This window comes from Crocuta crocuta, unplaced genomic scaffold, assembly GCF_008692635.1.
Source record: "Crocuta crocuta isolate KB4526 unplaced genomic scaffold, BGI_CrCroc_1.0 scaffold223, whole genome shotgun sequence".
NCBI lineage: Eukaryota > Metazoa > Chordata > Mammalia > Carnivora > Hyaenidae > Crocuta > Crocuta crocuta.
In genome coordinates, this window is record NW_027529426.1 from 5,267,985 (window position 1) to 5,285,635 (window position 17,651).

Consider the following 17,651-nt stretch of genomic DNA (forward strand, 5'->3'; position numbering starts at 1 on the left):
CTCAGCCTGAAGGAGGAGAAAGGCTAATCAGGCCAGCCGGCAGAGAAGCCTGGTCCAGGGGCACCAAATCCCGCTGTTCCCGCTGGTCTAACGGTCAGAGTCACAAGTGACAACTCAAAGCACCCCCTCAGAGGAGGAGGGGTTCACGCCAGCTCATCCATAAAAACCCTTTCTTAACATGCATCCACCCAAAAACACATCCCTAATGGTCACAGCAGCACTGTTCCTAACAGCCAACAGGCGGGGAGAACCCAAATGTCCCTCAACTGGTAAACGGATGAACAAAATGTGGCCCCTCCATACAATGGGCTATTAATGGACCATAAAAAGGAATGAGGCACTAATATGTACCACAACATGATGCACCTTGAGAACATGCTAAGTGAAGAAAGCCACATACAAAGGACCACAGAGGGTGCAATTCCATTTATATGACACGTTCCCAACAGGCAGTTGAGAGACACAGAAAACAGATGAGCAGCTGTGTGAGGTTTGAAGGAGGCGTGGGACGTATGGGAAGTGGCAGCCATGGGCTTCTTTCTGGGCGGACTAAAACGTTTTAAAATTAGATTGTGCTAATGCGTGTACAACTTTGTGAGTACAGGGATAAAAACAATGAATTGTACACTTTAAATGGGTGAACTGTATATGATTTATATTGCAATAAAGCCCTTTTTAGACAAAGCAACCCCTTCCTGCCAACTGCGTCTTCACACCTAAGCTAACCTGCCTGGGAGAGGCGTCCAGGTCACATGAGCAGGCAGTAGGGTAAACCGCACAACTGTGAGAAGAGCCGAGAGGGTTATGTGGGAGGCAGGCACCTCGGGTGCAATATTTAAGGAGATCCTCATTCTCAGGACTATGTAGAGGTGCAGGGTCAGTACCTGCGGGTCCCTGAGAGTGAGTGTCTCCTTTAAATTTTGCAGGCAACACACCTGCTTGCCTCACCCTAGTCCCGCCCTGATTTTGAGGCTGCTTCATGTTCAGATAGGTCTACTGATTTCACTCCCCTGAAAGTATTTTCAAACTACTTACCATTTCCTCGCTCTATAAATGTCGATGGCTCCCTACCACCTACAGATCAAGACTGAAAGGTGACAAATCAAGATCTTCCACTTTGGACTTTAATCCTGCAGGCACACAGGCACAGGCTCGGGGGTAAGCTTAGCCCTAAGGAGGAAATCTCTGCCAGCTCAGGTGCTGGAGGCAGGGATCAGAGCCAGCCATTCCGACCCCAAGGCCCCCAGTGCCCAAGCCCTTGGCCTTCAGCCCCGCAGGCTTCCTGCCAAGCAGCAGAGGCTGAGATGGTATCTCTGAATCATCAACCACCTCAGCTCCAGGCCTGGCACCAAGTGTTAAGGACAGATTGTTTAAACACCAATGGTTAGTTAGGAAAAGCTCTGTCAGTGCTCACTTACAATTGTTATCATGCACAGAAATAGCAAACCAAGGCAAAATCTTGCCGTTCACTATGGCTTCCCATCGTTGGTAATGACACGCCAAGAAGCACAATAAAGGGGAAAAGTTCTAGTAGCTTCAGACTACAGGAATCCACAAACAATCAGCTTTCCAGCTTGTGATATTTTATCTTGAACCTGGTCTTCACTCACCACAGAAAAGCAAAGTTAAATAGAGAGTAAATTAAGAACTATTTTAAAAAACCATGGGGCTCTGGCAATCAGAGACCATTTTTTTCTTTCTTACTTTACCCACACCCTAAAACCCTGTAGAAAGAGAAAGACATCTCAGTTTCAGAAGGTGGCTCTCCATTCAAATAAGCTGTAAATGAGCAAAGAAGATACGTACTGTAACAAAAACAAGCCCAAAAACAAAATCACAGGGAAGAAAAGGGATTTTTGAGCTTGGAAAGAACGCAGGACCATCACGATGCAGGGAACAACACTGCCACCAAGTGGTGATGGTGCCTCAAGTCACCCTCTGACGTCTAGACCAGTGACAACTGGGACAGCAATCAAAATCCTTTGTGGGGAGTTTTGATATTTTTTAGTTGTTTGTTTGTTTTTTTAAGATTTCATGCCCAGGCTCCATATGCAACTGACTCAGCGAGGCAGAATGCAGAGGGGCAGGTGCAGCCCATATTTTAAAATCTCCCCAAGGGAACTTTGGTGCACAGTGAAAGCTAAGAAACAGGGATCAAAACAAAATGTCATAGAGCTGTCACTATGATGCTCATATTTTCAGTAAAGTTTTACCTGTAGTCATTCTGCTTATATGATCCATTAAAATTTACTAATGGTATATAAATTACTGAAAACTTGGTTTTGTACAACACAAATCATAGTTATACAATAGTTTCTATGTTTTTTATGATATAAAGTAATCATTATAAAGATTCAGATTATATTCTTTAGTCTTAGTCATTACTATTTACATCTAACGCAACAGATTAAACTTATCATAAACTAGACACAGCTATAGTCACAATACAAAACCCTCTGAATGTTAGTTTCACTGGACTATTTGCTTAACTATAATAATAAATCTTATCCATACTAGACAGATTTCCTTTTTTCTCTTTTAAACAAGGCATGTAAAGCCTGATCGCTTCTACTGATGGTCATATCTGTGAACACACGATGTGATCTGAAACACTTCAATGAAAGTTATCAGAATAACAACAGAATCTTTCCTTGGCACACAAAGGTAAATAAGGATTTTCCCTCTTTCCAGAGTCGAGAGTTACCTAAAAAACCATTTAACACCAAAAAATTATCTTTTCTATGATACACAAGGAGGTAAAACCACAGTGTTTCTACTACCAAGTACCTGGTCAGGAGGTGACTCTCTGCACTTTCTGTAGGTCTGACAGTTAGGTCAGAGCCCACTGCTAAGAAAACAAACACCTGCACAGTGTCTGAGCCCTGGGGGCCACCCAAGACACAAAGCGTCCCTGGAAAATAAGGCGGCAGGAAAGAGGTCGAGTGCCGTGTGTTTGTTTTCATTTGGCACATGTCAAATTTGTCTCACCCCTTTTAGCGCATGTTTATTACTGCATTTTTCCCACCAGACAAACTCTTTCCTTCTCCAGGCAGCACAAACCTCCTCAAAAAATGTCACTGGTGACCCAGATTTCCTGGAGGTCTGAGACTCGTGGGTGACTCCTTAGGGCATCTGCAGTGACGCAGAGCGGCAGGAAGAAGCACCGGAGTCCCATTCGAGGTCTAGAAAGTCTGGGCTGGCTTTCCCATGGTTGCTCGTTTGGAGCCCTTGCTACCCATGGTGGACCAGCACCATCAGTATCACCGGGGAGCCTGTTAGGAAGGGAGACCCTCCGGATCCACATGGCCCCCCAGGACTAGACCTGTCTCTGTACAAACTCCCCAGAGCACCCTGAGCACATGAACATTCGAAGCCATGTCCGGAGGAAGCCATTCAATACACAGGTTCATTCTCGACTTAGTCTGCGGGGATGAGAGCAGCTCCCCTGCTTTCTGTTCAGTTTAGGCTCGTGGTGGGATCAAGCATGGTAAGGCTCTAAAAATGGGAAGGCTGCCATCCAGATCCCCCCTCGGAGCAACTGTCTGTGCTCAGGCAGGCCCGACAAATTCGCCAGACCCCCCCCTTGGAGCAACGGTCTGCACTCGGCCGGGCCGATAAATTCGGGCCGAACCACTCCCAACCCAAAGCAGCTTTGCCCCGCGGCATATTTAACTGCACCCCCATGATACCACGTCTATGCAGTGTATAGTTTACCAAGCACGGACCTTTTACAAACTCAGCATCTCACAAACTCCTCAACCAAAGAAGTCAGAGCACGAAGGAGGGAGCATGTGTTTTCCTGGAGTTTCTGGGGCAGTAGCCATCAGTGGTCACCACAAACTTAAAGCATCACTGAAGACTTTCACATTAAATTTGAGCAACCAGGCAGCTCTCCGTATTCTATTTGATGATCTACCTAAGTTTGTTTTTTTACAAAAACATTTGCTTTGCCCAGTCTTCAGGTACAAAGTGGTGATTCCCCCACTTACAGCTTCCCTTCAATGCATTCATACACCTGAGTTGCCCCCCTGAAGTTCAGAATGGAAACCATCCCTCCTAGACTTTGCTGAAGTCAAGCACGGATTCCTACAAGAAACCAGTTAGTCTCTGTTGAATTACAAAAATACAAGCCCGGGATTTGGGATTGTTTGTGCTGGTCCTACCAGACATAGGTGAGTACATTTCTAAATAGAAATTAACTGCCGACCTACTCCAGATGGGTCTCCAAAACATAAAATTCAGATTCTTGCAACCTCATTATTTCACAGAGATTTTGTACATAGACAGTGAAACACCCCTGACTACATGGCAGGCTGATGTTGTTGGAGACATTTGCCCAGTTCTGTCTTCACCTCTGCCCACACTGCCGTTGTAGTTTCCTCTCTTTTAGCACCATAGTTAGAGCTATATTCCTCACTCAGTAACACCCATCTTCTCCGGGTTTTAGCCCAAGTATTAAAAAATTAGAACCCCAAAGTTACAGGAAATTCTATTTCCCCTTCCCTCATATCCTTAGCACTATGCAAACAGTTTTTAAATTACTGGCACTTTATTAGTATTTTGTAAGTGAGATGAAATGGGTGGATGGTACAAATACCTGCCTCACTTTTTTAGCTTGAAAGAAAGGCTAAAAGGTTTCCATCTGAATAACCTCAGTTCGCACTGACAGAATATAAATACAAACAGTCACAGGTAGTCACTCTGAGCATCTGAAACATTTTAAATAGGCTCGATTCAGGGTTCCCTGCAAACACACATTTATGTTCACCATGCCCAAGTCAGGGAATGAGCTCAGAGAGGCCACCCCAGATAGCCGGGCTGCCCACGGGTCCAGCCCCCAGGGAAAGACAGGCACAGAAGCCACAGGCCACCTCTAGCAACATGCACTCTGTAGGAGACAGTCTGGCCAAAGCAGTGACCTTGGGGCTGTAAGTGTCTGAGGACCTAAAGAAGTCCCCGGTGCCAGGGGGTGCACAGAGAGCTACAGTGTGGGTCCAAGCGGAAAGCAGTGGCATCTCTGTGCCCTAAAGAAGGGGAATAGACAGTGGCAGAGGATGAAGATGCCTTATTTGGGAGAAGAAAATTCACAGACATGTATTGAGAAATCTCTCTCCCTCCCCTGTACACTCCAGTCCCAACATGGACATGGAGAAAGAGACGGCTGACCAGAGGCGAGTCCACACGTTAAACGACGCAGGAATATGTGGGTGCCTGGCTGACAGGGGGACCCGCGGACAGACAGAATATAGCCAGGGCAGGTGCCTGCAGGGGAGCTCCTTGCCGGAAAGGAGCCACACCCCAGGGTGATACCGTGCGTCTCTGGCCACAGCCAGGCCTGTATGCAGTCCACAGCATGAGCCTCAGGGCAGAGACCATGCGTTCTAGTCCTGCCCCTGTTGCCCACTGGCTCTGTGGTTTGGGGAGAGTGATTTAAGCCACTTCAAGCCTCTGCTCCCTCATCTGTAAAACGGGTGTAATAAAAATGCCAACCTTCATAAGGTTGACTGGGAAGGAAATAATTCCTATAAAGCACCTGCCGTAGTAACAGCATAATTGATTATTATTATACCAACCCAGAGTGCTAAATGCTTTCATTCTCTCTCTTCCCCTCTCATACAGAGTACCTACAATATAACCCCAAAATTCTTATGGTATTTAATTCTATAAAAAGAACATAAAGGACGTGTTCTTACAGAGGAGGAAGGGAAAAGGAGGTAAGAAATCACTAATGAACAAGTAAGTTTGTAAAACTCTGAGCAATTTACTTGTCTTCCGTTAAAAGTCATCAAACCCATAAGGACAGAGAAACCAATGACAGAATCCTAAGTGACGGCCAGAACACGCTCCAGGGAGGTAAGTGCCCTGGGCAAGTCAGGACAAGGCAGTCGGGAATGTCTGGAGGTGGCAGGGGAGGGTGCAGATCCGAAGCACAGTGGCCAGGAGGGGCCTCATTGTAAAGGAAATGTCAAGAATGGTCTGAAGCAGGTGAGGGGGTGAATCACGAGGATGTCGGGGAAGAGCATTCCAGGCCGAGGGAACAGCTATGCGATGGTGCTCACCTGGCACACATGGGGACCTCCCCGGATCCTTCCTGCAGGAGGGGGCGGAGACGAACAACAGCTGCATAGCTGGGGCCTGAGGGAGACTCGTGAGGAGTTTGGGCCGGGCAGGGCGGGAGCAGTGTCTACGCAGGGCTCGGCTGTGTTCAGCACTTAAAGGCACAGAGGGTGTGGCCCCACAACTTCACGTTGCTCTCCACAACGGGCTCATCTACTCATCGCCAGAATCAAGCTTCAAAACCATCCCAAAGGGAGGGCCTGAGGGGTTCAGTCAGCAGCCTGGCAGTTCAGGGCCCACTTCAGACCCTCTGTCCCGCTCTCTGCCCCTCCCCCACTTGCGCACAGGTCCTCTCTCTCCCTTCTCTCTCTCTCAAATAATAAAACATTAAAAAAGAAGAAAAAAAAAAACAAAATCCCAAAAAGACTGACCAAAACCAATGCTCTAGCACTTCACAGGTACAAGGTGCTTGGGAAACCGATTTTTAAAAAAAAATCTCTTTCGAGTACATGTAGAAGTCAGCCCAATTTTTAAGTAACAGTTACCGCCCCACGGAGAGGATCCAGTGAGAGCCAGGAACGTGAGTTAACTACTCAGAGCAGACACAGATCAGGAAGGGGAAGCCACCCTGAGGAAACACTGAGTGGCCAGTCAGAGGCGGCNCGCAGCCGGGGCAGCGTGTGCTCAGGGGCCGGGCTCGGGCTGGAGGGGACTCAGCGGTCATCTGTATGAGGAACGAAGGCAGTTGGGCCGGGGAAGAGCTGGAGAGGAAGCAGTGGAACCCCTTCCATCTGAGGAACAGGAAGTCCAAGCCCGTTCTGTGTGGCTTCAGAGGCCAGGGATGACGGACAGGGAGCCGGATGTGGCTCAATCCAAGAAGTTCATCTAAAACTTTAGAACTGTTCTGAAACGGGGCAGGCGGCTTCCCACGGTCGCCCACGGCCCTTACTACGCTCCCAGCCTCCCAGCACCTAGGGTTTTAAGCCCATCACTGCTGCCCGTTTCGATGAGTAAATCACATCACCACAGGCCAGTCTCTGCAACCCCTGCAGAGATGCCGGGGCACTATTTTTAAACCTCGAAACCCCACTGCTGGGGTTACTGCTGTTCTGCTGTTTCGGCCACAAATCACAGGTCAGCTCCCCCTCCTGCGTCTCCCTCCGGTCCCTGCCCCTTCTCCCCCACCCTCCCCGCCCCCTCGCAGGGCGCTGCCAGGGCCTGGGAGGAAACGCTTCAGCGGGCGGGCCTCCCCACTGCGGCAGGGAAGAGTGAGGCACAGCCACCCCGCTCACGTGGGCAGTTAGAGGAATCCACGCCCCTGCCACCCAGCAAGGCAGTGCCCCCAGGGGCAGGAAGGCTCCACGGCGCCCCCAAGTGGAAGGACTGAGGCAGAAGAAGCAGGGCGCCCGGAGAACCAGAGGGACCTTCCACACCTCAGGAGAGAACTTTACACTGGAAACCTTCACTTCACTGATTTTCTTTCTAATCTATGAATTCTGAAAGCTTTTAAATAAAAGGTCGGAAGAGGGGCACCTGGGTGGCTCAGTGAGTTAAGCATCCAACTCTTGATCTTGGCTCAGGTCATGATCTCACAGTTTGTGAGATCAAGCCGCCCATGGGGCTCTGCGCTGACAGTGTGGGGCCTACCTGGGATTCTCTCTCTCCCCCACTCTCTCTCTCTGCCCCTCCTCTGCTCATTCTCTCTCTCCCTGTCTCTCCTTTTCTGTCAGAATAAACAAACATTTTTAAAAATTGTCAGTAGAAACACACATCATGCTGCCTCATGTCAGTCAGTGTGGCAACAGGCACAATTAATCCTGTTCACAGGGGAGAAGTCTCGAAAGCTTGTTCTAGTTCACGGCTCTTAAGGGGAAAAGCTGGGACTTAAGTGTGGCCACTCTGCTCCAGACCTCAGAGGAGGTCCCTCAATGAGCTCTAAATTCCTTCCCTAAGTTCACCTTCGCAGCCACCCCAGGCCCTTCTGTGCTGACCAAGGTAGCTCTCTGCTTTCCATCAATTAGCGAGGGACCCTGGGGGGCCCTGCCAGGTGGACCTTCAGTACTCCTGAGCACTGTGTCCAGTGGGGGAGACGGAAAATAACAAGTGCTCTGTCCTCAGGTCCTGAGAGGCGTGCTGCCCAGGCTTCGGGGTATGGGGGGATCCACTCAGTGCTCCGGCCTCTAGCAGAACCACCCATCATCCCATCCATTCCCTACAAACTTTTGCCCTACAGTGTTGATTAGCCCAGAATTCACCGAGGAGCCCTGTCAACGGCAAACACCATAAGTAAGAATGCAGCTTGGGGTGAAACATCCGCTTCATACAGTATTTCCAGACCAAACCAATTAAAAACAGAAGCTTCCAAAAAGAGAAGCTGAACACCCACAGTGGGGTTGGTGCTTCTACCGGACGGGCCACACAAGGTCACGTTCTCTTGTGCTGCCCGCAGCTCATTCCACTCGCCCATTTGACCTTGGGGTCCTCCAGAGAAGCAGTTGCCAGCACTGACTAACCTTCTGACTCCGGTTCCTCAGACACCAACTGGGAGACACCAGTGCCCATCCGGGAACTTGCCACACTCTCTCACACGGGCAAAAAGCAAGCGGTCCCAGGGCAGGGCCTACAGAGTTCACTGTGTTTCCTCAGTGGTCGGAGCTCCCTTCGAAGTACAGCCCCCTAGGCTGTGCACTTTACAAGCCTGCTGTTTTCCACAGCCGCCAGCCCAGCAGACCCCTTTGGCTTAGAAATTTAAAGAGGGAACTAGGTCACACCATCTGGCTGTTGGACATTACCAGAGAGTCTACAAAAATGAAATCCTAAACTTTCTAAGCTGATTCACACTGAAATAACTCAATTTAATGACTTAAAAAAAAATATGACTGTATTTATAAACCCAGTCTTTCAGTGTTCCTTTAATATTGCTCTTGCTGGGGAACAACAGTATAGGAAGCTTAACACCAGCGATCCAATCTCAATAACATTAACAAAAAGTGTATCACTTTACATTTGATATGTCTCTAGGTTTCCAAAGTACTTTCGCATTTATAATTTAATGTCATCCCATGAGCTTGGAAGGGCCAACATTCACTATATCCATTTTACGACTCAAGGTAAGTGAAGTTTGATGATTTATATCGCAAAGCTGGTGGAGCCTAAACCAGGCTCTTGTTTAATTTGGCAAAGGAGGGCCGCCTAAGTGGCTCAGCTGGTTAAATGTCTGGCTCTTGATTCAGCCCAGGTCATGATCTCATGGTTCATGAGCTCGAACCCCGTGTCAGGTCCATGCTGAGCATGTGGAGCCTGCCCATGACTCTCTCTCCTCCTCTCTATGCCCCTCTCCAACTTGCACGCGCTCTCCCTCTCTAAATAAATAAATAAACTTCTAAAATAATTTGGCAGAGAATACTTTTTTAAATTACATGTTAGGGAGAACTCTGGGGAGGTGGGGGAGGGGAGGGAGGAAGAGGGAAAAAGGGGGCAGAGGGTGAGGAGCATGAGGAGGGGCCGGGGTCCTCCCCCAGGGCAGGAGCGGGGAAGTGCTCTGGAAACTCTCAGGGCAGCCTGTGCTGCTTCCTTAACAGATGCACAGAAGTGCTTTGAGGGACAAGAAGGAGCCTGTTACACGCGACCCAAGGAACTCAAGTAATCTTTGAACATCTACTGTTTTGTGTTGCTTTTCTAAAGAAAAAAAAAATGTTTTCTGATTAAGGAACATTATGGAAAAGAAATACCTGCTGTTGACAAATCTGGGCCAAGAAAAATCTTTAAGTTCAGAACTGGATTTAAACTCACTTTTCACACTGTAACTCAACACAGGGAGGCCCAGAGACAGACTTGGGCTTACTCTGCCTGGCAGACACAAGCGGAACGGGAGGGCACAAGATGGTCTCCCCCCGACTCCAGACCGAGGAACAGCCACAGAAGAGGCACGGACATATGGAACCAGACCACGGCGACGGGGAGCACCCCTACGACCAGGCAGTGGTGAACCGACCCTCGGAGGGCAGACAGGAAACGCAGACACACGTGGGAACGCGGGGCGAGGGAAGGAGGCGAGGGGGGGGCCTCGGGCTGAGCGCCTCCACGCTGTCACACGCACGGTGGGTGAGCCGTCACCGCGGCTCGGCAGAGGTGTCACTGTCACACGAGGGCCTGCGGCTGCGAGTCCTCTCACGGGTTTCCCTGGAACGCAGGGACCCTCCGGAAACCGCGGCACCTTGTCATGTGAGCTCCTTACCTAGGCAGCTTTAACACCGGGGGACAATTCTGACTTGAAATCCCACTTCAGCTCTCCTTTCACCCAACGCACCATTGTTACCCACACTGAGCACCTAACCGGTTCACTTCCAGAGTGTCCGGTACCTTCATATCTGCTGGGAGAATCGCACGCTTTCTGTGGGGTCGCCACTCGGAGGAAGATCTGTTGCCTCCAGGAGTGTCTCCGCGTCTTCACGGGGGTCCTGCTGGCATCGCCAAGGTGGTTAACTTTGGAGTCCAAGTCCCTGAAAGGGCAAGATGATTGCTTGATGACTGACGGGAACATGTGATAGGGCATTTTGGCTTCACTTTTTGTTTTTAAACAAAACACTACATTATAAATTATCTTTGTATAAAAGAACATAATCAGACAATTATGGCTGCTGAATCAAGCCCACAGCGGGTTAGGACTCTGAAGGCACTGCTTTCTTATAGGATGCATTTCATGAGAAGAGCAAGATTACATGCCCTTAATTCATTTCCACTGTAAAAGGCATTAATAATATGCTCCACGGATCATTAGCTTCCCATTTCCTTTCCTGGTGCCACTTCAAAAAAGAGAAAGTGCTGACGGGCACCGCACACCCTGATCTGCGGGGGGGGGGGACGTTTTCTCGGCCCAGGTCTGCATCTCCACAGAGGGCCACAGACATGAGAAAAGTTCAATTACACAGACCGATCCAGACAACAATTCCGTGGTTACTTGCTAACAACAACAATCTTAACATTTATATTTTTAAAACTACAATAAAAGCATATTTATATGTCAACACAACACTTATAGTCTAGTCAGTGATCTTCTTTCCATTTGCAGGACACGGTGGGGAGCCTGGTACCTTCCACCTGCAGCTAAGTCGTCACGTAGCTTACACATCAGACCTCCCGACTCGTCCACCACGGCCTACGCTTGCTGTCCAGAAACACTGCTACCCCTGATAGAACCCGTTAAGACTTTCTTGAAGCTTCTGAAAGCAATGCAGTAATAAACTCCTCCTAGTCAAAACTGGGGAACAAGTTGACTCTTTTTAAGTGACATTGGATAAGAAAGTATAAGAAAAAAGATACAACCCTTTAGCTAAAATAATTTAAGTGTTACAAAAACAGCTGAACATCCTTGTATATCAATAGTTCAACACTTGTACCCAGGCTTGATATATCTCAAGTAAACCCTACCTTTTTGTGTTCATAAAGTCAGAGGTGTTATTTTCATCTACAGGAGCCAGAAATTTTAGAAAGTTTGGCACAGAGGAAGAAGAACGAAGTTTTTTCCGCAGGGCATTACGGTAGGAGATGCTGAGAGTTTGGTTGCGAAGAGAGTTTAGGATGAAGAAATACAAACACAAAAAGTATAAAATATAAGCTTCAAAATAAACACTTTAGTTCTCATGCTAAGAAAATTACATCAGGTAAGAAATTTAAAAGTTTACAAGTGAGATTTAACTTCTGTATGCAGTTAATAAAATCCTATTTAAATGAGTGGAATCCACGAGTGAATCAAGAACATCAGTCAGTCAGTCATGCGCGTAGATAAGCTGTAGAGACCTGCTGTACAGCATGGTGCCCGTGGTTAGCAATGCTGGGCTGTGTGCTCTAAAAGTGCACTAAGAGCATCTCATGTTAAGCATTCTTACCAGAATACAATAAAACATAAAAAAATCAGTCCATCTTCCAAAGTGACTTTTCCTTTCCAACTGGAAAAAAATAATTCTCCAAAATTAATGAGGAAGTTTCTGATTTGGCACAAACCACAGTATATGATCAAATGCAGTTGCTCATTGTGTGTGTGTGTATGTGTGTGTGTGTGCGTGTGTGTGTGTGTATACAGTGGGGCAGGGGTATGTGAAAATAAGTACATAAGAAATGGACTGACATTAGGACCTGGCAATAGTAATTAATCAATAGTAAATTAAGTCAGTTCAGATGATAGACTGAAAATAATAAAATCAAAACCAGAGCAATGCGCGCACGCGCGTGCGCACACACATATACACACACACACACACACACACACACGCGCGCGCGCGGTGGCCCCGGCTTCTCTCCGCCATGCAGCACATCCTCTCTGTGGGAACTGCCCGGGAAGACAAACCACACTGAACTTGCCGTGTGCGTGCGCTCGCTCACCTCTTTGGCACAGCATTCCCACTTTGTTCTCCACTCGAGCTATGCTTTAGGTACTTAAAAAAATGTGGCGAGGAGGCGGAGGGGTTAAGGCGAGGTGGAGGAGCAGGAGCTGAAGACTGACCTGAGCAACTTTTAGACTCGCCAACGGGTGGATGATTCACACTAAATAGCAATTAGAGAGAAAGCAGGGCGATTAGCGGGAAGAGGAGGGGACACCAGGGGGGACACAAAGGAAACAGGTAAGAACGGGCGAGGCTGCCGGTGCCCCCGATTATTCTAAACACCAGCTGTCACGAGGGCTGCTCTTCTCTTCTGTGTCCACTGTCTCATTGGCAAAGTCAGTTCTTAGTAGGAAAAAAAAAAAAAAAAAAGGAGTATTCTTGACCATTTCTCACAAATATGTACACCCAACAGTACTTTTTCCTCTGTTCCCTTTTTAGGAACTGACAGCAATTTTGTTTTTTATTTAAACCAAAGGCAAAGGAAAGCAAAACAAACTCTGAGTTTTTAAAATACATTTTTCTTTAAAATGAACCATAACTTGCCTTGAATTCAATGTCTCATTGCTTGTGCATAAATGAGGAAAGAGTTCATAAGGGAGCGGGAAGCAAAACGGGTCTGCTGGTGTGGGAGGAGGGAGAGGCAGGCACTTCTCCATCCTCCCCTCCCCTCAGTCCAGCGAGACCCATCAGGAAGCTGCATTCCGGGGGAGCAGCGAAATGTACTGTCAGGGACACACATTTCCTGCCATGTCGGCTTGTGTGAAACTGCAGGCGTAGCAAGAGAACTAGGAATCTCTAGACAAGGATGTTTCCATGATCACTGAAAATGCCAGAAACACAGGGCTGGGAAGGCAGCGGAGGCGCAGAAGTAACGGGTACAGAGGGTTTTAAGAAGAGGACAAGTACCCCCATAAACCCTCTAACTATGCTCAGACTCTAAAATGGCCTCAGTTATATACTACCTTCTGTTGGGCCTCCTGCTTTGGGATCACGTACGCAGCCGAGTTCTTAAAAACCATCGTGACTATTCTCAACGGCCGACTGGAAAGAGCTGAGAGGCTCTGCTACATCCTTCAAATGCTGTTTCATTTCTGTACTCAGAACACATCAAACACCTCTGTTCAGACTCTGTGTTCCCTGTGCACAACCCTCACGGACACACATCAGTCCAAGGAAGGCAGCAACTATGGGTAGGTGTGGCCCTTATTCATATTGTAAAGTGAAGGATTTTAAAAGATTTTTTAAAAAGATTTTTAAAGTTATCCTTAAGGATAACTCTGTGACCGTCTATGGTCTTTGACAGTTAGGGTCAAATTAATTGCCAAGGGACCCCAGAAGGAGCCAGACAATCTCTGCTACTACATTGCTCACCCATGTCTTTAGCCAGGAAATTCCAACCGCTCATTAGAGCCAAATGATTAAAATCAGTAAATCTGGTTAGCAAAATCTAGAACTCTGCCATGGAAGGAGATTTTTTAAAAAAATCTGTTCCAACTGTGTCACCCAGAGAAGCTAAGTGAATTTGCCCAGGTCGCAGGCATCAGGACAGAGCGAGGACCAGAACCCAAAGCCACCGTCCCCAGGGGCAACCGTCGGCCTCCCCACCCCGCCAGGCACGTTCCAGCTCTGCAAGGGAGCAGACTCACCTGCTCGCCCCTCTGCGGGTTTTCCTCAGAGCCAGCAGCTAAGTCCCAGCACTACTGCCTCTCACAGTGCTGGAGCAGCGATTACTCCGCACTCTGAGGGCCGCTCCCGCTCCGTTTTACCTGCATCCCCCGATCCCTGCGCTCACTACTTGAACGAGTAACAAGGGTCTCGAACACACTTCAGTGGCAGAGGAACAGGACATGCCTTCAAGCTTCAGCTTTTTAAGCCACGAACAGAACCTGACTCAAGTCTCAGACGTACCTGGGCTGCACATACCTGGTTACTGACAGATATGCCCCAGCTGTTTCGGTAAAAACAAGTTTACACTTTTCAGCAAATCTTACTTGCGTTCATGAGGCGTCTCTGTGCTCACGGAGTGGTACCTCACGAGCTTCCTCTGGGAGGCCCCCGGAGACCCTTGCGCCGGTTCCGGAGGCTCCTGGCATCGCACGGGGAAGTGGCTCAGGGTGTTGGCACGCCGCCGGAAGCCTTGCTGGGGCGTCAGTGGGGCGGGCTCTTCTGCGGGGTGGCTTTCCAAGTCGCCGGACAGGTCATCCGAGGAGCCGAGGAGCCTGAAGGAGCCCTCGGAGGCGGGCGCTGCCTCCCTGTCACAGCCAGGCGGCTCCTGGCGGCAGGGAGACGGCAGGTCAGACATTTCACAGGGAGACTGAGAGGCTTCCATCCCTCTCATCCCAGTGGCAGGAAAACATTGTGATACATGAGCACATCTGACTATGATGCCATCTAGAGGCCACCACGAAGAGAAGGAAACGAAGGCCCATCAGGTGTCAGCTCATCGGGGACAAAACGGTATTGGGTTGCGGGACCCCTGGGGAGACGGCCCAAATGCAAGCTGATGGAGGCACTGCTGTAAGCAGAGCCACAAACAGTCCCGTCTCCCTGTAGAAGACTCTACTGTGCTCTCGAGAAGCACGTGGAGTCTTGTAGAACTTGTCTGCCCTGTTTAAACAAATCAAGTTCTTTATCTCTGCTCAGTGGGTACGTTACACCCACATTTAAAGGCTCTCTGATTCTGATCTAATGTTGAAATTCAACTTGGTAATCCTGAGGTTAAAAACTGCATCTTATATTATTCTCACAATATGAAAAATCTCTCCTTAGGCACTTATTGCCACGATCCAGGGCAAATTATTTAACTTCTTTCCGTAGCTCAATTTTTCTCCTCCATTAAAGGGTAGAATGAAGATTTATCTCAGTGGGTTTCAGGAGTTAAGCAAGATAATACAAGTGAGAGTTCACTATGTTATACAAATATAAGTTACTGTACCAGGCATTCAACGAATCTACTGAGTGGGTAACTCAAACATCTACTGAGAATCATGGCAATATTTTAATACCATGGTCTTTTAAGATGCATACTTTTTCAAAGAGGTGAACTACTATTCAGGCAATCCTATGCTTAGCTCAGCACCCAAGCCATTGTTGGTGGCCAATATATTCTTTTCCAGTCAAAAAATATAAAATAAGAGGAGGTATGCCCCAGATGAAATTGCTAGAAAAGATAAATAAGTCAACTTTGAAAAGAGTAAAATGAAATGAATGCATGTAATGACGGATTAGAGAATCTAAACTCCATGTGTTCATTTGACATATAGTTGAGTACCTTTCAAATGGTAGGTATTGAAGATTTTCATTTTTAGAAATATATGTTTATTGAAGGGAGAGATAATACATATATTAAATTCTGTATGGATTAGACAGTAAAAACCTAATTCCCAGCATACTACAAAATATTAATTACTTTTAAACATAGTGGAGATTTTTCATTCTTCAAGACCCCAAAGATCCTTTTAAGGATTTAAAATTTTGTTTAAGACAATACATCACAGCAAACAATCTCCATTATGCAAGCCTGATTGTCTCAACTTTTATTAACATCCCTCCAAATTACAGGAAAGAGCTAATCCTTAACTTAATCTTACACCTTAAAGTGCTGCTCAAATGTTCCTCAACTCTTAGATGATCAATTTCTTGGTTAAGATCCAATTGTATAAAATAGTGTATCTTTACAACAGTTTCTCAATCCCAGGATAAAAAGAGATGTAAAGAAGTACATGTAAAGATACTCCCACACACAACACAAACAGGCGGCTTCTCAAAGTTGTGTTTCTCTTAAGATAACCTTAGAAATTCAAGCTCCGTGTACGTTCCTAGACTTGTGCTGTAGAGAAGAATACAAACAGGCAATAAGACTTCCTAGGAAAGTCACTAGAGTTACATGAACTGAATTCACCGTTGGCTTTATTTGCACCCATCTGGAACACCCCTCTGCGGTCCACCACCACAGGCAGAATGCCTACACTTTAAAAAAGTAAATTCAAGGGGTGCCTGGGTGGCTCAGTCGGTTAAGCATCTGACTTGGGCTCAGGTCATGATCTCACAGTTCGTGGGTTTGAGCCCCGCGTCAGGCTCTGTGCTGACAGCCAGCTCAGCGCCTGGAGCCTGTTTCGGATTCTGTGTATGTGTGTCTCTCTCTCTCTGACCCTCCCCTGTTCACGCTGTCTCTCTCTCTCAGAAATAAATAAAAAACATTAAAAAAAATTTTTTTTAAGTAAATTCAAAACCACCACTGCTCCTGCTCCCATGCTTTCTCTGCTTCCGTTGATCGAAAACAACTTCCCTTCTCCTTGTACCTGGGACTGCTAAGTAACCACCCTCTCTTATTCAAACCTCTCAGGGCTCCTTCTATATTCTGCTCAATGCTGGTGCTGAGTACCTGTCATCTCTCAGATAAGTTATTAAGGGCAGGGGCCTTGTCCCATTCATCTGTAGACAGCGGATAAACCACACCATTTCCCAACTTGAAATAAACTGTGGGGTAGAACCAGTATGTGGTGGATGGAGGTGAGATGATGTTGTCCCACTAGATTTTAACTCAGAAAATCATATTCAGAAGACTGGTGTCCAGGGCCTCGTGCCCCAGGAGGGAGAGGGCGTCCACAGACCTCACAGCTTGTCAGAAATGCAGCATCTTAGACCTACTTAATCAGAATCTGCATTTTCACCAGAACCCCAGTAAAGGTGCACCTGAGAATTTGAGAAGCACTTTTCCAAGACAGTGTTTCTCAAGCAATAGACTGCAGGTGGTGATATCAATTTAGTAGTCTGCCATGGACATTTTTAAAGTAAAAAAAGAACTGAAAATGACATTATGTGGCAGGTTGTTTACAGCAAATACTGTTTTGTGAAATTTTAGTTTTGGGTATAAGTGTGTATGCATATGTTTGTGAATCATTTTGCTATGTTAAGTGAGTTTCTTAACTTTGCAAGCCACTCGCCCAGCAGGGAACTCAGAAGCACTTAGGTCAGGAGCTGGCCTCCACAAAACTTCCCTCTCATCTGCATCTGACGGAGCTCTGGGAGCAGAAGGAAAGCTGGCCTCCCTAGCACAAACCCTGCATTCACTTTTTGGTGGTTAAAAAAGTTGAATATGCTTAAATGTCTAGAAAGCAAGAAATTAAAACAAGGACAGAGACAGAGGTTACTGAAGGGAGCCCCTGGCTTGCTCATTATCACGAAGCTGTGCCCAGTGACAGACGCAAG

The 17,651-nt window shown here is 47.3% G+C and overlaps 1 protein-coding gene across 1 annotated transcript in view; it reads right to left on the reverse strand.

The window, feature by feature from the left end:
• Window positions 1–17,651, reverse strand: part of TBC1D1 (TBC1 domain family member 1) — a 220,461-nt gene that overhangs the window by 72,415 nt on the left and 130,395 nt on the right. Inside the window, exons 11-14 of the mRNA XM_077758874.1 lie at window positions 14,432–14,712; window positions 12,439–12,600; window positions 11,488–11,607; window positions 10,420–10,559 (exon numbers count right to left, since the gene is read on the reverse strand). Coding sequence (XP_077615000.1) covers window positions 10,420–10,559; window positions 11,488–11,607; window positions 12,439–12,600; window positions 14,432–14,712 — 703 coding nt within the window. The remainder of the gene's footprint in view (window positions 1–10,419; window positions 10,560–11,487; window positions 11,608–12,438; window positions 12,601–14,431; window positions 14,713–17,651) is intronic.